Source organism: Perognathus longimembris, chromosome 28, assembly GCF_023159225.1.
Source record: "Perognathus longimembris pacificus isolate PPM17 chromosome 28, ASM2315922v1, whole genome shotgun sequence".
NCBI lineage: Eukaryota > Metazoa > Chordata > Mammalia > Rodentia > Heteromyidae > Perognathus > Perognathus longimembris.
In genome coordinates, this window is record NC_063188.1 from 85547116 (window position 1) to 85571894 (window position 24779).

The 24779-nt window shown below is 40.4% G+C and overlaps 1 protein-coding gene across 1 annotated transcript in view; it reads right to left on the reverse strand.

Annotated features, from left to right (window-relative positions):
• Positions 1-8937: 8937 nt before the first annotated feature.
• Positions 8938-24779, reverse strand: part of LOC125343174 (emopamil-binding protein-like) — an 84850-nt gene continuing 69008 nt past the window's right edge. Inside the window, 2 exon segments of the mRNA XM_048335439.1 lie at positions 8938-9436; positions 9439-9583. Coding sequence (XP_048191396.1) covers positions 8949-9436; positions 9439-9583 — 633 coding nt within the window. The 3' untranslated portion in view covers positions 8938-8948.

Genomic DNA, 24779 nt, shown 5'->3' on the forward strand with positions numbered 1-24779 from the left:
TTGTTCTGTGACCTACTAAGCAAAGTTTGCCTAGCTCAAATCATGAAAATATTCTTATGAGATTTTCTTTAAAAGATACGAGGGTTTGCCAGTATATTTAGGTACAAGATCTAACTTACATGAACTTTTGTTGTTTTGCTTTGCTTTTGTTGGTCATGAGGCTTGAACTCTGGGCCTGGGTGATATTTCCTGGGCTCTCCAGCTCAAGGCTGGTGCTCTACCACTTAGAGCTACAGCACCGGTTTTCTGGTGGTTAATTGGAAATAAGAGTCTCATGGACTTTTCCTACCCCAGCTGGTTTCAAACTGCAACCCTCAGATCTCAGCCTCCTGAGTAGCTAGGATTACATGTGTGTGCCACCCGCACCTGGCTTTAGTGATTAAAAACAAAAACAAAACAAGTTGGACTCTGTACGTCACTTTGACAATAAAGAAGTGAAAAAGCAAAAAAACAAAAACAAAAACAAAACACCAAAAAACCCACAGGGCTGGGAATGTGGCTTAGTGGTAGAGTGCTTGCCTAGCATGCATGAAGCCCTGGGTTCGATTCCTCAGTACCATATAAACAGAAAAAGCCAGAAGTGTTGCTGTGGCTCAAGTGGTAGAGGGCTAGCCTTGAGCAAAAAGAAGCCAGGGACAGTGCCCAGGCTCTGAGTTAAAGCCCCAAGACTGGCAAAAAACAAACAAACAAATACACACACAACAACAACAATTAAATGGCTATTTAAGTGTGAGTCAATTTGTACCTCTCTGTCACCTTATATGCCACACTGAATTATTCAAGCTTTAATATAACCCTTGAAATCAAGTAGTAAGATCAAAATTTGTTCTTTTTTTCCCCAAATGCTTTGCATATTCTAGGTCCTTTTTATTTCCACATAAACTTTAGTTCTAGATTTTTCTACGTCTCCAAAAATAACTGCAGATAATTTGGATTATGGTTTGTATTAAATCTATAGACCAAGGAGAAATAACATGTTACCAATGTTGAATATGTCAGTTTATGGAAGATGCAGAATAACTTAGAGTGGGTTACCTGGGGTGGAGAAATGGTGGGGAGGGGATCAGAGGGAAGAATTTCGAAGGGCACCAGGAAAAATTTGAGGTGATAGTTTTCTGTTTTGACTGTGATTGTGGTGATAATTTATTGCTGTGCGTGTTTGTATGCATCTATGTGTGTCTCTGTGCATGTTTGCATGTGTGTGTGTGTGTGTGTGTGTGTGTGTGTGTGTGTGTGTGTGTGGTGTCAGATGATGCATGTTAAATATGTTCAATGTTGGGGTATACCAATCACACCTCAGTAAAACATTCCAAGAAATACCCAGAATTGAGTTCATCACTCCCTTCCTGAAACAGTGGTTCTGTTGTCTTACATAATCTTGACAGCAGGAAAAGAGAAAAATTTTGGCAGAGACTTATCTCTTTACGTTTAAAAAAAACACTCAGTAATTCATTTTCTAAGATTGTTCCCATTTGAGCATGGATTTCCTTACAGTAAAGAAGGCAAATCCAAAGCAACAGAGTAATACTTGCTTGGCTGTTGTGAAATATCAAAAGACAGCCTTTGGGATTTTTGTTTCTGGCAAGACAGAATAAATGTGCTTCCCCCTTCTCCCTTCCCTCTCCGAATTGTCTACCTTAGTGCAGCTAGAAAGCCTTGGTTTTATATATAAAATAAGATGGATAGAAAAGGCAGACCTATTAGGGGTCTTAGGATATGAGGCCCAACATGACTTCAAATCTGTCGAGTTTTCTTTTTTGTCTCCAATCTTCTACACTGGTATTGAAGAAGAGAGCAACCCAGAAATCTCAACTAGCACAGCAAAAAAATTTACCAATGAAACCAACAAAAACCTCCAAGAAATCTGCTCTTTGTAACTGAGAGCCCGGAAAAGAATAGCCTAGTCGACAGAAAACTCTTAGACAATAAACCCTTCTACTCCAGTTAAATATTACAGGAAAACACTCAATAATGACAGGTGGCTTTTCCCTACCAGGAAAAGTCAAATGAGGAACCTGGGTGTCCGCCTTTGCCCAACTGTTTAAAAAAAAGTCCCCAGAACCATACTTTACCCCACTTAGAAGGGTGTCAGAGAAGGCTGAGTGGCCAGCTACCAGGATATACCCACTCCTGTATCAATGGAAATCACATGGGGAGCCTGGACTTTCACCCCCCCCCACACACACTAAGTGAGTTGGAGGTATCCCTCCTCCTTCTCTCTAGGGTTATTTCTGGGACCTAAAGGAGAGATTTGAACTTTCCCCACCTCTCTCAGTGTTAATGAGGTTACCCCTCGTGCTTGGCATTTGCAGAGGCAGGCAATAATGAAGCACCAGACAAGGTAGCATATGAGCAGGGAGCCTGAACTCCCATCCTACCTAGCAACAATGAGGAGCATGCGCATATATTAACTAAAGCTAAGTAGTGTCCTGGACTTTAACCCTCCTTTAGCAGTAGGGACAGTATGAGCAGCATCAGATGGAAACGCTGCTAAAACTGAAGGTTAAAGTACTGTTTGGATCTTGTAATGTTATGCCCCAAGTGTTCTGGTTTCAGTAAACAAACAAACATACAAACAAACCCTACTCTATATCAAGAAGCAGGAAGTCCTTAATCTGAATGAGGAAACACAATTAACCAAGATGACAGAGTTGTTAGAATGATCTGACAAGGATTTTAACCAGCTGTCATAAAAATGCATTGGCAAACAATGACAAACACACTTAGGAGACAGGCTAGATCAGAGAAGATGAGACCTGGGAATCAAGAACCAGGAAATCACAGATAAACACTGTATTCCTGAATGGTTTGATTAGAAATGTGTGTAGAAATGTATGTGCGCGCACACACACTGCTTTCTTTGCTTTAAACTTCACATTCTCTCATTAATCTGCAACAGATAGTAAAAAAGAAAGAAGAAAGAAAGAAAGAAAGTCATTTTTCCCTCTGACCTTGCTTTCTTATCTAAATAATTGCTTCACTCTGGGAAAAACACTTATGGGGCTGGAGAAATAGCTCAAGCCACAGAGCGCCTCCCTTGCAAGTATGGAGAGGGAGAGAGAGAGAGAGAGAGAGAGAGAGAGAGAGAGAGAGAGAGAGAGAGAGAGAGAGAGAGACAGACAGACAGACAGACAGAAAGACAGAAAGACAGAAAGACAGACGGAGAGACAGAGAGAGACAGAGAGAAATTTATCCTGGAAAAACAAACACTTGGGAAAATGACTCCTCTGGGAACCAAAAGCATTTGCAAAGAAAAATATCTCAAAGATGGATGAAGGGAGCATTTGGCAGACCTCACTCTTTGTTAAAGGGATGCTCAAACATCTATGTCATAATGATCCAAAATAATGAATGGACCAACTTTGAGCTCGCTGGGCCCAATTGATAAAACGGTGTAACAACAAGAATGACTAAAGCTGGACCCAGGTGGCTCATGGCAGACATCAGGAGGTGTGGTTTGAAGCCAGCTGAGGCAGAAAAGTCCTTGAGATTTTGTCTGAAAATACCTAGCCGAAAACTTAAGCTGTAGCTCAAGTGGTAGAATACCAGCTGATCAAGTGAAATGCCCTGAGTGTAGACTCTGGCTCAGGTTAAAAAAAAAAGAATGACTAAATATATCAAAATGTCACAACAAAGGGGAACATGAATTCTGTGACAAATTTGAACTAACTCTCCAAGACACTTATTCACCATAAAACATTCTCTTGTTGTAATGCCCATTGCATGTGCTTTTAAATGTGCCCCCTGCTGGGCATCAGTGGCGCATGCTCATAATCCTAGCTACTCAGGAGGTTGATATCTGAGGATTGTGGTTTGAAGCCAATCCGACAGGAAAGTCCATGAGATGCTTATTTCTAGTTAACCACTCAAAAACCTGAAGTGAAGCTGTGGCTCAAGTGGTAGAGCACTAGCCTTGAGCTCAACAGTTCAGGGACAGCACCCAGGCCCTGAGTTCAAGCCCCACAACCAACAAAAAAATGTGCCCCTACCCATGTCTAAGTTGTATATGCTCCTTTCTTTGTTTTGTTTTACTAATTAATATTCTTTGTCTCTACTTCAAAGTATCCTAAATTTGTGTGTATGTGTGTGTGTGTTTGGATGTGTGCCTAGACATGTATGCATGCCAGTACTGCGCCTTGAACTCAAGGCCTTGCACTCTTATTTGGCCTTTTTTGCATAAGGTCGGTGCCTTACTATTTGAGCCATTCCTCCACTTCTGGATTTTTGCTAGTTAATTGGAGATAAGAGAGTTTTTGATTTGCCTGCCCTGGCCCAGACCTCAGTTTCCAGAGTAGTTAGAATTAAAATGTTGTGTGACAGTGTAATGAACTTGGTCCCCAAGGGCCTGATGGGGGCCTGCCTATTTTGGCCTGCCTAGAGCCTCATGGGTTTTGTTAACACTTACTTGAAAAATTAAATCCAGACAAAGGACCTAGAAAGTCTCAACAGAGATATAAGAATGAATCAAAGGTAGCTTTTTGAACTAATGTTACAGCAACTAAAATAAAACTCGAAGACTCAATTAGCAGAATATAAAGGACTGAGGAGACGATCAGAATTTGAGAACACACTAGAATTTGCTCAATTTGAACAGTGAAAGAAAATAGACTAGAACAAAAAGAATACAGCCTTAAGGACATGGGACATTATAACAAAAAATGAATATTGGATTATGGAACTCTCCGAGTCAACAAACAAACAAACAAACAAAAACAGATCCAGGATCCAGTGACTCATGCCTGTAATGCTAGCTACTCAGGAGGCTGAGCTCACAATTTGAAGCCAGTCCTGGAAGGAAAGACTGTGAGATTCATATCTCCAATTAACCACTAAAAATCTGGAAGTGGCAGTGTGGATAAAGTATTACAGCACCAGCCTTGAGCACAAAAGCTCAGGGACAGTGCTCACGCCCTGAGTTCAAGCCACAGGAGCAGCAAATGAATGCATCTACCCTCACACCCCCAAAACAACAACTCATGAAAGTACCCAAAGCAGATATATGCAAAGAACACTGTACCTAAATCAACATGGGATTCCAAAAGTGTTCAAGCAATGCACAAGCAGGACTGGGAGAATGTTGTTTTTAGGGGGCTTGTGGAAATGAGGGGATCAGAACTAGCCTGTATGCTTCTATCCATCCTGTTTGCTTTGAGGTACACTGGGGATGGGAATAGGTGGAGAAACTTGCCAGGCTCTTCCCCAGAGTTTTGCCTTGGCCAACTGGTTTCCAGTGATACTGTTTATACTAGCACTCAAGGAAGGCTCGTCTCAAGGCCAGCAGGCCAATCTGCCATCACACCAGGACAGGCTCCTTGCCAAGGCATGGGCTCGGCTAACTTCAGCACTGTAAGAGATCCCTCCTGGGGGCAGGATGGCACTTTTGCATTCTGATTACAAAAGCCAAACACACACACACTGTGTGTATGACCTATAGTGCTGGTAAAATGGAATTAAAATGGCTTTGAAAAGGGCCAAATGCAGCTTTGGCAAGGAGCAGAAGCAAGCTCAATACATTTGGAGCAGTGCCCTGAATGCTTAAGTGATATTTGGGTTCCAAATACAACAACCTTGGCAAACACTCCCCAGTAGATATAAAGACCTATTTGAACAGGCATCCTCTGTCTTTTGAGACATTTGGAAGAAAATGTCTGGAGGAGTTCAAATCTTTGAACTCAGTGCCTGAGTTCTGTTCCTGAGTGCTCTCTCTCTCTCTCTCCTTCTCTCTCTCCCTCTCTCTCTCCCTCGCCCCCCTGTCTCTCAGCTATCACTCTACCACTGGAGCCACAGTTCCACGTTTGGGTTTTTCATGGTCAATTGGAGGTAAGAGTCTCATGGACTTTTCTGTCTGGGCTAGCTTCGAACAGTGATCCTCAGATCTCGGCCTCCGGAGGAGTTAGGATTTATAGGCATGAGCCACCAACACCAGAAATTTCCTATTTTTGTTTACCTTCATTTTAAGAAGAAAGGGGCAAAGTGCAATAAAGTATCCAAATAATTACATAGACATACACTTATTAACAGAAATAGTGATTGTCCCAAACTGAAATTTCCTAATTAGTTTTTGATAGCATATAAAAGGTCTGTGAGACACTTATCTCCAGTTAACCACACCAAAGCTGGAAGCAGAGCTGTGGTTCAAGTGGTACAGCAGCAGCCTTGAGCAGAAAAAGCTAAGAGACAAAACCAGGCCCTGGTTCAAGCCTCAGTTTTCTCTCCCTCCCTCCCTCTCTGTGTTTTTTTCTCTGTCTCTCTCTCCCCCTTTTCTCTCTCTTTCTCTGCCTCCCTCCCCTCCCCCCCACACAGCTGATCTGGGTTATTGACATATTCTTTTGCACCTTGTCCAACCTTCCACACATGCAAGTTTCCACACATACAATCTTTTCTTTTCTGTCCATTGTGGAGCTTGAACTCAGGGCCCGGACCCTGGACATTGTCCCTGAGCTCTTTTTGCTCAAAGCTAGTCCTCTCTCACTTTGAGCCACATCACCACTTCCGATTTTCTGGCAGTTAATTGGTGATAAGAGCCTCAGGAACTTCCCTGCCTGGCTGGCTTTGAACCACGATTCTCAGATCTCAGCGTCCTGAGTAGCTAGGATTATAGGCGTGAGCCACCAGTGCCCAGCACATACACTCATTTTTTGCTAGACATGTGTTCTCAGTGATTCTTTTTGCCTTATTGTAGTGACTAGGAACTAAATTCCAGTGATGATTATTACATAGTGTGAATGGACAACTTGTCTTGTCTGGATTTCAAAGCTTTCAACATTTTATTACTGTGTACAAAGGTCATTTGCTATGTCATTTGTAGGTAGCTTATCTATATTATCTAAGAATTTTTAAAATCATGAATGGCTGTTACATTAGGTGCTTTTAATGTGTTTTGAGACACTTAGAACAATTTTATGCTGTTATTCTGTGAATCTGGTGAATAACCTTTCTTTTCTTTTCTTTTTTCTTTTGCCAGTCCTGGGCCTTGGACTCAGGGCCTGAGCACTGTCCCTGGCTTCTTTTTGCTCAAGACTAGCAGTCTACCAGTTGAGCCACAGCACTACTTCTGGCCACTTTCTATATATGTCGTGCTGGAGAATCGAACCCAGGGCTTCATGTATACAAGGCAAGCATTCTTGCCACTAGGCCATATTCCAAGCCCCAACCTTTATTTTCAAATTGTCCACCAACCCTGCCTTTCTGAAATAAGCATATCCTTTTCATAAAAAAACAAGGCAATCTTTGCCAGTTCTTGTCACACTGAATCATGGTAATTCTCTGGGGCAGCCCCCTAGAGCTTTGTGTATTTTTTATGTTATGTGTTAGCATTTTGTGGAAAATGCATTCTCTAAGAGGTAATAACCTGGATTGGGAAAGTCTGTCTTTTTTTAAATTATGAAGCTCCTTTTAAAAAAAAGATTAACTTTTTTTCCATGTGTGTATATACACATGTATGTGTGTGCTTTAATACCAGATTCATAATTCCCCTCTTTTTCTTGTGAATTATTTATTATTTGTTTTATGTACTGCTGCACACACATGTAAGAGACAGTCTCTGTTGTCTGTGTGATGTGTTCTCTTTAATTCCTAATATTGATGGTTTGCATCTTCTCTTTCCAAGACCAGTCTAACTAGAAGTGGATTGATACTTTCAAAGAACCAGCTTTTGGTTTCATTGATGCTTCTTTATTGCCAGTCCTGGGGCTTGGACTCAGGGCCCGAGCGCTGTGCCTGGCTTCTTTTTGCTCAAGGCTAGCACTCTACCACTTGAGACACAGCGCCACTTCTGGCTTTTTCCCTTTATGTGGTGCTGAGGAATCAAACCCAGGGCTTCATGCATGCTAGGCAATCACTCTACCACTAAGCCACATTCCCAGCCCTTCATTGATGCTTTTTTATAGTTTATTGTACTGATTTCAGCTAAGGTCTAAGAACTGCTCTAACTTCAACTGGAAAAGTTTGATTTGGTGTAGTTGCATTCTTATCCCATTCAAATATTGTGTTAGTTCCTTTGTAATTTCTTTATTTGGCTTTCTTAGTTCTAATTTAATTCTTTCGTGGTTAAAAGCCATGGTCTATATGCTTGCAATCTTTTTTCATGTATTATGTCTTGTTTTCCTGTGCAGCCTTTGGCTTATTTGGTGGATGACCTAGGTGTATCAGAAAAGGATGTGTGTTCTGTGGTTCTGAGGAAATTGTGTGTGTGTGTGTGTATGTGTGTGTGTACATATGTGTGTGTAGGTACCTAGGCTTGAACTCAGGGCCTAACTGCTGTCCTTTAGGTTTTTTGCTCAAGGTTAGTACTCTACCATTGTAACTACAGCTCTACTTCCATCTTTTCGGTGGTTAATTGGAGACAGTCTCACAGACTTTCCTGCCTGGCTTTGAACTGTGACTTTTGCATCTCAGCTTCCTCAGTAGCTAGGATGACAGGTGGGAGCCACTGGTGCCTGGCTTGGGAATATATATTTTTATATGTGGCAATTGGGTCAAGTTGAATGATTGTATTGTTTAAGTACTTTTTATTCTTATTGATTTTCTGTCTGTATTATCAATTTTTATAAGAATTATGTTGAAATCTATAACTACCTTGGTTTTTTTATCTATTTCTTTTTTCCTATGATATTGACTTTATTAGTGTAGAACAATTAATACATCCATAAAAATATATAATTAAATGCAATTATTACAAGTTAAAGTTTTATTCTTTCCTTGTTCGTGTGTGTGTGTGTACCTTGTGCTTGCTATTCAAGCACTCTATTCCTGAGCTATACCCTCATATTTCTCCCTTTTCTGTGTATTGTCCTTTAATTAAAAAAACGAAAACAACAAAACGTTGTTACTTCACAACCAATTTGAAACAGGTTATTCAGGAGCAATAGAACAAAAAGACAGTTTAGATTGGAATGGGAAATCTATCCATTATTAAGCAGAATGGCAGTACTTATGATCTTGAAAATTCACCTCTTTTTCCTCAAATCAGTTCCCTTGTGATGCATTTTCTTGAGTTCTGCCCATGACTGCCACAGTAGCAGTCCTGGGATCAGAACCCACACCCCATTAAAGAATACCAGATAGACCCCGAAGTACAGCCAGCTGTTGGTGCTGAGGTTGGGGCTTCCGATAAGCCACTCTGGGAAGAAGGTCACCCAGCCACCATAGAGTTCACAAACGCACAGTGTGATCTGTATGAAGTGCCAGTAATATCGCTCCTTGAGAGTGGCATAAATGAGGAGCAATGCCAGGAAGCCATCTAGTACAACGGTGAAAATTTCCAAAGACACGATATGTGGATCAAAATGGAGCCATCGCACATCAGCTTTGCCATACTCTTTCCATAAAGATGCAATCAAGCCTTCCTCAGAATCTGCGACATTTCTCACTAAAGACAAGTAGACAAAAGCGCCTTCCAGCACGAAGTGCACCAGAGCGTCATAGCAGAGCCAGGAAGGGCCCCGTGGTCGGCCGCCCCGTGCCCACGGCCCAGGCGGAGGCCCAGCGCGCCGCCCGCCAGCAGCAGCGCGGCCTGCCCAGGCCCCAAGGTCCCCACCCGGTTCCATGCAGCTCGCACAGACACGAGGAAGGCCGGGAAGGCCTTTTTTTTATTTTCTTTTTATTTCTTTTTCCAATTATATCAGCATTTTGCTGGTTAACTAGAAACAGAGTCTCATGGACTTTTCTACTTATACTGGCTTCAAATCATAACCCTCAAGGTCTTAGCGACCTAAGTAGCTAAGATTATAGCCACCAATGGCTCACTCCTACACCTTCAAGTGTTGAACGTTATATTTTCTGAGCTTTTTTTTTTTTTCCAGACCTGGGGCTTGAGCACTGTCCCTGGCTTCTTTTTGCTCAAGGCACAGCGCCACTTCTGGCTTTTTCTATATATGTGGAGCTGAAGAGTCAAACCTAGCGCTTCATGTATACGAGGCGAGCACTTTACCACTAGGCCATATTCCCAGCCCTGAAAGTTATATTTTCTGGGCTGAGAATTCTGAAAAGACACTTTTTCCCTCCCTTTTAGCTCCACAGTGATTTGTATCTTTGTATACCTGCATAGAATATACCTTTCTTCTCTGGCTCCTTTAAACATGTTCATTAATTGGATTTTTAAGCGACTTGACTTTGATGTGTTTTTCTTTGGGTTTCATGTTTACCATTCCTTGTGCTATTTAGATCTGTGGGTCTATGGGACTTGAAACAGTGAATCTGGAAATTTTTGTTTTTTGTTTTTTGGCCAGTCCTGGGCCTTGGACTCAGGGCCTGAGCACTGTCCCTGGCTTCCTTTTGCTCAAGGCTAGCACTTTGCCACTTGAGCCACAGTGCCAGTTCTGGCTATTTTCTGTATATGTGGTGCTGGGGAATCGAACCCAGGGCCTCATGTATACAAGGCAAGCTCTCTTGCCACTAGGCCATATCCCCAGCCCAAATCTGGAATTTTTTTTTTTTTTTTTTGGCCAGTCCTGGGCCTTGGACTCAGGGCCTGAGCACTGTCCCTGGCTTCTTCCCGCTCAAGGCTAGCACTCTGCCACTTGAGCCACAGCGCCGTTTTCTGTATATGTGGTGCTGGGGAATCGAACCTAGGGCCTCGTGTATCCGAGGCAGGCACTCTTGCCACTAGGCTATATCCCCAGCCCCCCGAATCTGGAAATTTTTAACCATTATGTTTTCCAATGTTTTTGTGATCCCCTTCTTTCTCTCCTCTTGGAATTCCTATGTGAAAATGCTTGAGATTGTCCTGTAGATCATCCTGTGTATTGTTTCTTGTCCTTTTTTTCCGTTATTCCGTTTTTCCGTTATTCTTTTTTTCCTGTTACTTCAGGTTGTTACTCTTTTTCTGTTACTTTAGGCTTCTGTCTTCAAGATCTCAGATCTTTTCTTCTGTGGTGTATAATCTGCTGTTAATTGTATGCAGAAAAATTGCAATTTCAGGTATTATGTTTTTGATAGCTAGAATTTCCATTTGGCTATTTTTGGCACAGCATAGAATGTACTTTCATTCTATTCATGTTTTCTCTCACTATACTTCCTATCATTATTTTACTGTATAGGGACCATTTAAAATAGCTTTTTATCATTCATGTCTGTTAAATCCATTATTTTGTAATTTCCGTGTCTAGTTTTTGTTGCTGTTTTTGTTGTTGCTTGTGGAGCTTTAACTCAGGGTCTGGGCACTGTCCCTGAACTGTTTTTCTCAGGCTAGTGCTCTACAACTTTGACCCACAGTACCACTTCCAGTTTTCTGGTGGTTAATTGGAGATAAGAGTCTCACAGACTTTCCTGCTCGGGCTTGGCTTTGAACCATGATCCTCAGATCTCAGCCTCCTGAGTAGCTAGGATTACAGGTGTGAACCACCATTATCTGGCTTCCCGAGTCTATTTCTATTGATTGATTTTTCTCTTGGTTATTTGCCATGTTTTCTTTTCCTTCACAGTAGATAATTTCTGATTTGCAGGTGTATGAACTTCAAACCACTGAGTTGTAGAACTTGTCATACCACTGTAAACACTGTTGGACTTTGTGCAGGTCCTCAGGCTTGAACTCTGGGCCTAGGCACTGTCCCTGAGCAGTTTGCTCAAGGCTAGTGCTCTACCACTTGAACCACAAATCCACTTCCCTGTTGGGACTTTGTTCTGGCAGAATTTATGTTACTTGGAGATCAGTTTGGTTCCTCCAAGAGTTGCTTTTAAGAATTTTTGGAGTTAAATCCAGAGTAGCCTTCCCTTTAAGGACTATATTGGCCCCCTTCCTAACCTATATGTGAAATTTGAGATTCATTTCTTGGAATTCTGCCTACTTCCAGGTGTTCGTGGCTTACACTTATACCCCTAGCTAGTCAGGAGGCTGAGATCTGAGGATGGCAGCTGAAAGTCAGCCAGAGCATGAAAGTCTGTGAGACTCTTTTCTCTAATTAACCACCAGAAAACCAGAAGTGGCACTGTGGCTCAAAGTGGTAGAGTGCTAGTCTTCAAGAGCTCAGGGATGGCACCCAGGCCCTGAGTTCAAGCCTCACGATCTACCAAAAGAAAAATAATTCTGCCTACTGTGTTATGCTATTGGCCCACACATTTTATTTTGCAACTTTATTCCTGAATAAAAGTTCACCCTTGTGAGGGTGACATGCTGTAACCTTTGATATCACCTGTTTGATGACATATTCAGTAATGAATCATTCTGTTTGCTTTCTGAAGCAGTACATACCAAATTATTAAGTACAGTGAAAACATAAATACAGATGTGTAATTGATAACACAGTCAATCACTTTATGGGTAAATGTACCTTGAATAACTTAGAATGTGTATTTCAGCAAAGAGCACACTTGTTGCATGTGTTACTACTGCCTGCATTGTTGGAATAGATCAGGGCTCTGGCTGTGTGGACAAGACTACGTACAGCTCAGTGGGGTATTGAGAACATTTCTCAACGCTTTCTAAACTTGCTGGCTTTCAGTCTAAAGAATTCTAAAGACTTTGTTGGTAAGATAAAGAGAAATCTTTGTGCCAGAGGCAGATTAATGATTGTCCATTCCTTAGCTGCACGTATGAGGAAGTCAATTGGAATTACATACTATAAAACATATCATATACTAATAAATGGATTGGCTATAAACTACATAGTAATTATTTTTCATGTTATTTGCATGGATGATCTGTTTAGTCAACATGCTAGCAAAACTTAGTAATAGTGTAAATTTTTTTCTTGCTTGTATGATAGAACAATACTTTAACATTTTTGTCTTCTTTTTCTTTTCTTTTCTTCTGGTTGTTGGTCCTGGGGCTTGAACTCAGGGCTTGGGCACTGTTCTTGAGCTTTTGTTGCTCTACCGCTTGAGATACCACTTCTGGCTTTTTGGTAGTTTATTAAAGATATGAGTCTCAGGGACTTCCTTGCCTGAGCTGGCTTTAAACCATAATGCTCAGATCTCAGCCTCCTGAGTAGCTAGGATTGAAGGCTTGAGCCACCAGTGCCTGGCCACTTTGACACATTTTTAGGGGAAAGAATTATAGTTTACTATTTAAAATCATGTAACTGATAGAGTAAGTACCCAGCTAGATACATAATTTTAAGAATAAGGACATTTGCCAACTTATTCACACTTCTTACTCCCAGTTTTTCAGATGTATAATGGCTCCACAGTAAAAACTGCAGAAAAGGTGCCAAGAAACACTTAAGTTTAACAGAATCATTGTCAATGAAATTACAGCCTTGCATTAAACTATTAAAAATTCAACTATAAAAATTTATACATTATTTGTGAGGTTTCTAGATGAAATAGAGGCGTCTCTAAAGTGTAATTTTATATTTTTCATAATTACCATCTCTGTTTACCATACCAGACACTCTGTAAATACATTGTATTTATAGATAAAAAAATGAAACTGCAAGGAAACTTTTGGAAAATGACTCACAGACTGATGAAACAAATAGATGTTGCCCCAAAAGAATAATGCTCAATCACAATGATTATTCTAAAATGTTCATTATTTCTGTTGATTTTTTTTTTACCAAAAAGAATACTGTGAGGTAATGAGGGTTCTGGAGTCAAAGTATCTGAGTTGAAAACATTTCTACCATTTATTAATTATATGACTTTGGACACGTCAGATCATCCCTCATCTTAACATCTCCATCTCAACCAGAAGCATTAACTCCTCCTGGGAACTTGGGTAACAGTAAAAAAATTTCTATCGTGCCCCATACCTATTGAACCAGAGACTGGAAGTGCAGCCTGGCACTAGGGCTTATACTAGCCCTGTCTCCTTAGGAACACTCAACTTTAAAAACCACTGTTCTAAGCCACTACCCTGCCTTCCATACTTGTGCTAATGTTGACAAGGTGACTATAGATGTCCTTCCTTCCTTCCTTCCTTCCTTCCTTCCTTCCTTCCTTCCTTCCTTCCTTCCTTCCTTCCTTCCTTCCTTCCTCCCTCCCTCCCTCCCTCCCTCCCTCCCTCCCTCCCTCCCTCCCTCCCTCCCTCCCTTCCGTCCTGATATTCAAACAGACTGAATTACAGAGGAGACACAAATGATCCTCCAGTATGAGGTGCATCTTTTTTTTAACTTCTTTTTCTTAGGGACCAGGGCCAGAGCCTTGTTTGTATATGCTAGGCAAGCACTGTCTCATTGAGCTACATCTCCAAGTCCCGAGATGCACAGTGGGCTTGCTTTCAGTGTCCAGTGTATGAGGTTTCAGGCAACAGAATGGGCCAGACTAGAAAGGTCTGAGCTACCCGTGGACCTTGGACCCTAGCTTGTGCCTAGCTCTGGGCATAAAGACAAACTTCATTCCAGCAGGTGTGACATGATATGGAACGAAGAACAGCAATAACAATACTCAGGAATATAGCAGGAAACTGCAAATTAAAAGGCTAGCACGAAGGAGAAAAGCAATGGGATCTCTCAACAAGAAGGCAGAATTTGATTACCAATACTCTGGCAGAAAGCAGGATTCTGAGCTGGGCAGACAGTAAAGCAGGGAGCTCAGACTGGAAATATCTGCTAGCTGGTCAAGGGCTTCAGTCTCTGGAACAAAAGCCTGGCAGGGCTTAGTCCTACCGGGGCAAATTACCAGTGCTTGACTTGGATAAGTGAAACAAGGCAAGATGCTTATGTGTCAGAATCAATGTGGCTATCCCCTTACCCACTGTCAAATAAGAGCCAAATAGTGGTTGGCTAAGTTGATACTCAATTCCGGCATGTTACAAGGGCTCTCCTAATACCTTCTTATTCAAGGTGGTTGTTGGATCCTAGGGCTGGGGTCAAGCTGAGCCTGTAGGTGACTTGAGATGCTATGGGCCAAGTATAACACAGAGAAATGAATCTGATAGAAAAATCTGAGATGAGCAAGGAGTAAAAGGGTAGCAATGCAGCCACCTAGTATACAATTGTGCTTAATAGAGTGCTTTTAAATAAAGCCAGATGCCAGTAGCTCACATCTGTAATCCTAGCCTACTCAGAAGGTAAGATCTATTTCTAAGGAGTCTGTGCAGATTAGAGTCCAGACTCTTATCTCCAATTAACCACCAAACCCGGAAATGGGATGTGGCTCAAGCCTTGAAGAAGCTAAGCTAGCACAAGAGGCTCTGAGTTCAAGCTCTAATATTGGCACGCATAAAAGTATAAAAGAGGGTGTAATGGAAAAGTCTCCTCATTCCTGTTCCTCTAAACTTTCAGTTTTCCCTTCCTACAGGAATATTTTTGTTTACTTATCTGTGTTCATATACATATATAGATACTAATTTTCTTTTTTTTTTAACATCGCATTAAACTTATTTATTTATTTATTTATTTTTTTTGCCAGTCCTGGGCCTTGAACTCAGGGCCTGAGCACTGTCCCTGGCTTCCTTTTGCTCAAGGCTAGCACTCTGCCACTTGAGCCACAGCGCCACTTCTGGCCGTTTTCTATATATGTGGTGCCGGGGAATTGAACCTAGGGCTTCATGTATACAAGGCAAGCTCTCTTGCTACTAGGCTATATTCCCAGCCTCGATATTAATTTTCTTTAAATTCTTTATTTATTACTATTATAAAGGTCATGTACAGAGGGTAACAGTTACATAAGTCAGGTAAAGAGTACATTTTTGGGCATACAGTCACCCCTTTCCTCTCTCTCTCCCAGTATATATATATATATATATTTTTTTTTTTTTATTTTTTGTTTATTTTTAATTTCTTGTCGGTCCTGGGGCTTGAACTCAGGGCCTGGGTGCTGTCTTTGAACTCTTTTGCTCAAAACTAGCATTCTACCACTTTGAGTCACAATACCACTTCTGGTTTTCTGGTGATTAATTGGAGATAAGAGTCTCTCAGACTTTCCTACCCAGGCTGGCTTTGAACCACGATCCTCAGATCTCAGCCTCCTGAGTAGCTAGGATTTCAGGCATGAGTCACCAGAACCCAGCTTATAATGTTTTTATGTATATATTTTTCTCCTTTCTGTTCGGATATGTACATATAATGTCTCTCTTATCTATATTATAGCATAGGATCTGAGAATGCAGGTGCCTAGTATATCCCAGATCCTTTGTTCCCCAGCACTGCAAATAAAATAAGTAAATAAACAATGACATTATACTATACTGTTTGACTCCTTACTTTTTGTGTGTGTGTTTCTTGAGGCTGAGACTCAAACTCTGTATTTGATGCTTTCACTTGGTGACCATCTGAGTCACAACTCCACGTCCTACTCCTTGCTTTTTTTTGGTCAGTTGTGGGCTTGAATTCAGATTCTGGGCACTGCTCCTGAGCTCTTCTGCTCAAGGCTAGCACTCTACCACTTTGGGCCAGGGTACCACTTCCAGTTTTCTGGTGGTTAATTGGAGATAAGAGACTCATGGACTTTGCTGCTCCACCTGGGTTTGGACCACGGTTCTCAGATTTCAGCCTCCTGAATAGCTAGGATTACAGGCACGAGCCACCAGTGCCAGGTTTACTCCTTGTTTTTTCTTTCTTTCTTTCTTTTAATGGTTTACCTTGGCTGTATTTCTATGCTGGTACACAGAATGTGTCCTAATTTTTACTTCACAAGTAGGGTAGTCTATGAATGTATCATAATTTATGTAACTAATTTCCCACTGAAGGACATTTAGCTTGTTTACAATCTTTAGTGTTCAGTCTGTAGCCTTGCATCTATGCTATTTCATATGTGTTAACTGTCTATTGGGTTACAGGACAGAAGTGGAATTGATGATCAAAAGATTTATGTATTTGTTGGAGGCTCGCTCACACCTGCCATACCATCTACATGAGAGGCTAAAATCTGGAAGACCAAGATTCCAGGCCAACCAACCTGAGCAAAAACAGTCTTGGGACTAGATCTCAAAGGAAGAAATCAGGGGACTGGGAATGTGGCTTAGTGGTAGAGTGCTTGCCTAGCATGCATGTAGCCCTAGGTTCAGTTCCTCAGTACCACATAAACAGAAAAAAAAAGGAAGTGGTGCTGTGGCTCAAATGTTAGAGAGCTAGCCTTGAGTATAGAGAGCCCTAGTACTGCCAAAAAGGGGGGGGGGGGGTGAATTGGGTATGGCAGCATACGTCCATTACCCTAAGTATGGAGGGAAGTGAAATATAGGGGATTGCAATCTCTGTACATGACCTGGGTGAAAGGCAAGACCCGATCTCAAAATAACTAGCACAAAGAGGGCTGGGAAGAATGGCTCAGCCGTACAGCACCTAGCACCTTCCTAGCAAACATAAAGTTCTAAGTTCCCAGTACTGAAGAAAAAGAGATTTATATATTTATAAGTTTGATAAATTTTTCAAAATTAACCTTCTATACCAACTTATACTGCCACAAGCAATTTATGAGAACAAGCCGCAGTTGAATATTCTCCCTGTATATTTTATTGGTATTAAAAGGCTGTAACTGTGATTCAAAAAAAATCATAGGAATGTTTCTTTGCAAGCATAGGTTGTCAAGCAAAGCTGAAATTGGGCAGATCATGTCTTTCATAAAATTGTGGGAAGCTGTTATTTTATTTATGGAAGCTCATTAAATAATTTTTATAGTCTGGGACATTAAACTATAAACTATAACCCCAAGACAATAACCAAAATAAATATGCTGCTTTATAGTTTATGATGGGTTTTCTCACACATATTTTTGATTGATTGATTGCCTTTTATTTGTTTTTAAGTGCTGAGAATTGAACCTGGGGCCTTGTGCATGCTAAGCATGTACCTTACTATTGGGCTATACTGCCAGCCTCCTTCCCCTGTACATATTTTTAAACCAATCTTTTTCTGAATGTGAAATCTAGGTTTAAAATGCCATACTGAATTTTCAGAACTTTGCTTTGGAATTACTAGAAGAGTCAAAAGTGAACTGGAGCAAGAAATCATTTATCAAATTTATGCCAGTGTGTCCCTCATGTCCACAGGCCCAATTCTACACTTCAAAGCAGTTATTTTTCTCTCTAATGGTGTTCAGAACTCCCAGTGGCTCTTGAATCCAAGCCCATGTATTAAAAATGAATGACAGCACCATATTATCATGGCTGATTCCTGCTTTAATCATTCTTGCAAAACCTCTTTACATTCCAAGATAATGAAAAATGCAAAAAAAAAGCTGTTATAAACAGCTGAGTCAAGATTTAATTCTCTATAGTATGCTTCTTGTTAAGTTCTACATACCCTATTGACAAAGGAGATTGAATATCACATTCTGGCAGAAATGAAAATTGCTGTCAAACAGCTACATGGTGCTAGATGCAAAGGCATGACAAGAATCTTTCTATGGAATCTTTTCCCCACCCATTTATTTAGCAAGGGTCATGTGACCCTTTTTGCAGACTGGGAGAGGAACAGAATTTGGTTGGGTACTGCAGCAAACCTTAAGGAGGTTTATTTTTTTCTTCTGTAACATCCATGGTCACAGAAATGCTTGAAAAGCTCAACAGCAGGAGATAGTGCTATTCATTTGGAAAATAACCAAATCCTTTTTTTTTTTATTAAGCACTAGTTAATTTGTCCACAGATGTTTCTAAAAATTGATGGTTCAATACATCAATCATGTAATTCTAGCACTGCAAAAGCCATGTGGTAAAGTTCTATTTTAAATAGAAGATTTTCATGTATATAATTAATAATATTAGTTGCCTAGGCAGCCTTCATTTATACTTTGTGCTCAGTGAGGAGGGCCTAGTATTATTATATTGTTGTTATCAGGACTTGGTGCATGTTTGGCAAATACACTATGACTAACTTACATCCCCAGCTCTTGAGACATGGTCTCACTTTGCAGCCTGGCTTGCTCAAACACTTGAGATTCTCCTGCCTCTGCCCATGGAATGCTGCGATTACAGGCATGCACCTGTACACTGGAAGCCTGGTCTCATTTCTTCCTTGTTTTCCATGTGTGAGATAAGAACTCACACACGATTTATTATCATGAACCATTCTACCATCTTACCAGTTCCAGAAAATAATTGGGGTAAAATCCCCTAAAATATCCCCCCCCCCAAAATGAATCAAAAAATTTTGGTGCAGGGCATGAAACCAGGGCTTGGTCCTTTCTAAGGCAGCACTTGGTAGCACCTTTTGAATTAAAAAAAATGTTATTCTAAAGGTGATGTTATTCTAAAGGATTAGTTTCTTAAGTCAGGTAATGAGTACATTTCTTTTTGGACAATATCACCAATTACCTTTTCAAAATTTGCATAGAAAATGAAGTATCTGAGGGGATCTTTTAAAGTTAACATTTCAAAACTGGAAATGGTGCTGTCTCAAGTGGTAGAGCACTAGCCTTGAGCACAGGGAGGCTCAGGGATGGTGCCCAGGCCCTGAGTTCAAGCTCCCAGACCAGAAAAAAATTAAAAGTTCATTCAGTGGGTCTGAATGATACCTGTGAGTCCACCTTTTGAATAGAATACAAGCAATCTTTACACTATCCATTTGAGGACCATATGTACATAGTGTGGATGCCTGCCCTATAACCTGGGAGAAGATAACCTGTTTATAGCCAGAACTCAAAGTGCAAAAGCAATAAGGAAAACTATTAGATAACCTGGAATGCACTAACATAACCCATTGCATCCAAAACAGCTTAGATAGAATAAAAAGATAGACACCCAAACAATAACAACAACAAAGAACTTTTTCAGCTTCTTCAATCACAAAGTGTTACTATTCCAAATATATGAAAAGCTACTCAGGAGGCTGAGAGCTGAGGATCATGGTTTGAAGCCAACCTGGGCAGGAATGTCTGAGACACTCTTATCTCCCATTAACCACACACACACACAATGCTGGAATTGGAGCTGTGGCTCAAGGAGTAGAGCATGAACCTTGAGCATAGTAGTTTAGGGACAGCACTCAGGCCCTGAGTTTCAGGCTCCTGGACCACCCCCAAAGTGCATAGTTTGAGAAAAATAGGCTAAAGAGATGAGAAATAAATATAAGAGGAAAAAAGACAAATGGGTCCTCCACCACATACAGAGAAATCAATCTTGCTCACAGTAAGAAGAATGAAAGTTGAACTACATTGAGATACCTTTTGTCTCTCGCCAGGTGAGCAAAACTCTAAAAGTTTCAGTCTTCTCTGAAACATAATGTATACGAAGGATATATTAAGAAAAAATGAGCTGGGTGCCAGTGGCTCACACCTGTAATTCTAGCTACTCAGGAAGCTGAGATCTGAGGATCACAGAAAGTCAGAGAAACTTTTATCTCTAATTACCCACAAGAATAGCTGGAAGTGGAGGTATGGCTCAAGTGTAGACAGCTAGCCTTGAGCAAAAATGTCCAGGGACAGTGGCTGGCCCTGTGTTCTGGCACAACACAAAAAACTGAGAGCAATATTGTCTTATTTCTGCTAATATAAATATACTATATACTATATATAAATATATATCATCTATATAAATAAAACTCATAATTAATTTTTTTTGTGTTAATGAAATTAGGAACCAAGATTTTCAGCATTGGTGAGAAAAACAGAAAATTAAACTCTTTGACCCTATGAATAAGTATTGCCAGAATGAATTAATTATGTAGTTTCTCTTTAAAATAATATGGATGATCTGGGTTCTGGCTTACACCTATAATCCTAGTTACTCAGGAGGCTGAGATTTCAGGATCATGGTTCAAAGCCAGTCTGGGCAGGAAAGTCTGTGAGACTCTTATCTCCAATGAACCACCAGAAAATCAGAAGTGGAGCTGTGGCTCGAAGTGGTAGAGCACCAGTGTTGAGCAAGAGCTCAGGGACAGAGTGCAGGCTCTGAGTTCAAGCCCTATGACTGACAAAAAATAATAATAATGATTAATAATTAACAATAATAGATTTTTGAAATTCATAGGAAAAGAAATGACCATCTCAGTAGCTGTGAGTACTTTTATCAGTCTGGGATCAATGAGGAAAAAAACCACATGTAATTTGCACAGTAAGTAGCTCAGGGGTAGAGTGCATACTTGATCCATATAGATTAATCCTAGGATCTAGCTTTGATCTCTAGTACTGAAGGAAAAGAAAATAAACAAGTATTAACTGTAAATAACAATAGACTAACAAGGAATGGGTTAGTAAGAAATCAAGAGAACTCTAAATATCGGGCTGAGATGGTGCATGGAATGAAGAGACATCCATTCTCTAGAACTCACTGAATGGCAGACAAGTTAGCTTTGGTGCCCTGTTGGTAGAACTTGATAGAAACTACTCTGGAAATGTTTGGAAGATAGCTCTCTGAAATGATTTTTCAGAAATTCCTGGAATGATGCTCTAAGAAATTTGCCCTGGCACATGGTGGACATCCACCCTCTGGGATATTTCCTCATTGGGTCTTTCTGGCCACTGCACTTGGCAGGACTAGGCCCTGAGAATCTTCTAGGGTTGCAAGAGCCCATGGATGGACTGGAAACAAGAAGCAAAACCCTTTTCTCCTGAAATATCTTTTCAAGGAAGATTCAGTGGCAAAGGGAAAAAATTAAAGGGCCCAGATTCATTTTTACAGAGCAGTCTAAAAGGATGAATTCAGATCTGAGAGACCAGATACATTAATAACTGGTATAACATTTCTGTACTCAGGTCATGGTCTTCAAACATCATTTCCTACTGAAAGACACCAGACTTTTCTAGGGAAATAGTTGACTCCAGATCCAAGTCAGGAAAAATACAGAATGGTCATCAAACATCTTATCCTACAAGGGGTTCAGGAAGGCATCAGATTATTGATATCGTGTCAAAGAGAGTCTACAGCCAATGGGAAAAGGCTTCCATTAGCAAATGATGGGACTTTTAAGTATTAATAAAAACAATGACTTGGGGATGGGGATGTGGTTTAGGAGTAGAGTGCTTGCTTAGCATGCATGAATCCCTGGGTCCAATTCCTCAGTACTATATAAACAGAAAAAGCTGAAAGTGGTGCTGTGGCTCAAATGGTAGAGTGCTAATCTTGAGAGGAAAAAAAAGAAGCTCAAAGTCAGTGCCCAGACCCTGAGTTCAAGCCCCAGGACTGGCACAAAAAAAGATTAAAAAACAATAACTTCAATGTATTGAAACATCATGCAATAAAATCCATAAGGGCAAAATGAAATTCACCAATAAATTCTCACTGATCAACTTTGGGAGGTATTAGAGAACTTCCTTTAAAAAAAGCTGGAAAATAGGTTAAGTTTAGTAGCTCATGGCTATAATCTCAAATCCCAGATCCAGCAAAACCTCATTGCATTCAGTAAGCCCTGTTAGTCCAGCTATGTGGGGATATAGGTAGGAGGATGAAGGTCCAAGGCCAGCACTGGGAAGAAACTCGAGATTTTACCTGAAAAATGATTAAATCAAACAGACCAGGAGGTATGGCTCAAATGATAGAACATCTGTCTAGAAGGTACTGCTCCAAACATCCCTTGAGAACAGGCTGGGCAGGGTGCTCACTCTTGTAATTCGAGCTGCTCAGAAGGCAGTGATACAGAAGATTGCAGTTCAAGACTAGAGAATAAAAATTTAGTGGGACCATCAATCTGAACCAAAAAAACTGGCATGGTGGTGCAAACTGTAATGTCAACTACATGGGGGAGAGAGGACAGGTAAGAGGATCTCTGAGTATTCTAGTTTTAGAATAAAGAAGGAAGAACAGAATTAGAATATTAGTTCTGAAATGATTGGCTTTCTGGATTCTTTTCAGGGGTTACATAGTTCCTTTTTCAGATGAATTGTTCTCTCTTGGCCTTTATCTTCTAAATTTCTGAAATAGTAGTACCTTTAAGCCACTACAAATACTTTTGTTTTTGAGACAAGGTATCACATATGGCCCAGGCTGGCCTCCAATTTACTAGGTTCAAAGTATCCTCCGACCTCAGCTTCCCAAGTGCTGGGACTACAGATAGGCACGTTGTTTTGGGCTCTGACACTGTAGTCTTTTTTTTTTTGGCTGTGGGGCTTGAACTATAGGCCTAGGTGCTGATCCTGAGCTCTTCAGCTCAAAGCTAGTGCTCTACCACTTGAGCCACAGGGTTACTTCTGGTTTTCTGGTGGTTAATAATAAAAGTCTCATGGACTTTTCTGCCCAGGCTGGCTTTGAACCACCATCCTCAGATCTCATCCTCCTGAGTAGCTAGGATTACAGGCGTGAGCCAGTCTTAACTAACACATGTGTAGTAAAAAAATGCTAGTTTCACCTAAGAACATCCTATTGAAGCAGTAAAGATTATTAATTTTATTAAGTGTCAATTCTTTATATGTATATTGTTATTGTAAAGGGTATATACAGGGGGTTACAGTTACAAGAGTCAGATAATGTGTACATTTCTTTTTGAACAGTATCAGTTCTTCTTTTGTTTTCTCCCAGTTTTTCCCTCCCAACCCCATTTCCCCACAAGTTATACAGCTCATTTTCAGCAGTGTCTAGTGAGTACTACTGCTGCATTTGTCAACCCCTTGTCCCACCATTTCTTTGTTCCCCTTACCCTCCCAAAGACACATAAATGAACAAACAAGACAGAAAGAAAACAAAAACAGCAACAAAGAAAAAAACTCTCATTTCCATTTTTTGGAGTTCATTTTGATAAATATTATTTTATACAGTCAGATGCACATAGCTACTGAGCCTTTGTGATCCTCTCCTCAGAATATCCTTCTTTGGTCTCACTGTGTGAATGTCTAGAGTCCTGTATAATTTATCATGTCCCAGTGTATTTTTTTCTTTTACCATTCAATGTATTTACTTGTTTTATAGGCACATTCTAGTTTACCACACATGTGGGAAACCATGCAACCTATGTTTCTTTGTGTCTGGCTTACTTTGATTAATATAATTTTCCCAAGTCTTTCCATTTCCTTACAAATTGGGCAATGCCATCCTTTCTGGTGGAAGCATAAAATTCCATTCTGTATATATACCACATTCTCTTGATCCATTTATCTACGAAGGGGCATCTGGGTTGATTCCATATCTTGGCTGTGGTAAGCAAATGCTGCAATGAATATGCTTGTGCCAGTAGCTTCAGTGTGGCTTTGTTTGTGTTCTATTGGATAAATTCCCAGGAGTGGAATTGCTGGGTCATAGAGGAACTGTATGTTTAGTCTTTAGAGGAGGCTCCATACTGCTTTCCAGAGTGGTTGAACATGTTTATATTCCCACTAACTGTAACAGCGTTCCTTTTTGGCCATATCCTTGCCAGCATCTATTATTGTTAGTTTTCTTGATAGTGGCCATTCTAATTGGATTGAGGTAGAATCCCAATGTTGTTTTGATTTACATTTCTTTTTTGGCCAGAGATGTTGAACGTTTCTTCATGTGTCTTTTGGCCATTCTTACTTCTTCTTCTGAAAAGTTTCTCTTTAAGTCTTTAGCCCATTTATTAATTGGGTTGTTAAGGCTCAACTCTTGAGTACACATCTTTTAAATGTGATAAAATAGGAGAGGCATATGGCACTTAGCTTATCAGGAGCTATGAGGGCTCTTTAGAGAAAGAGCAAAGGCTCATTTGTCTTAATAGAGAGCTGAGCTAGCCCCTTTGTTTGTGGAACATGATTTTTACTTGAAAGAACCACTGACAGGCAACTGTGGTTATTCAAATATTGATATTTGGCAAACATTTTCTTGAAAATAACGAGGAGGACCTGTCACTTCAAGGCAAATAATTTGACAGTATTTGTTGCCAATGGTAAAATTCAAGTTTTCAAGCAAAACTTAAAATTTTGGAACACTTGTGCCCACTACTATGAGTTTAGAATCTCTCAGTATTTAAAGATTTTTCTGATGAGATTGGTGGGTTTTAAATGATAATGTGTAATGAAATGTGTCCACATTTGTATACCTACATAACTCAGTGAACCAATTTTTTTGAACAGAGTAA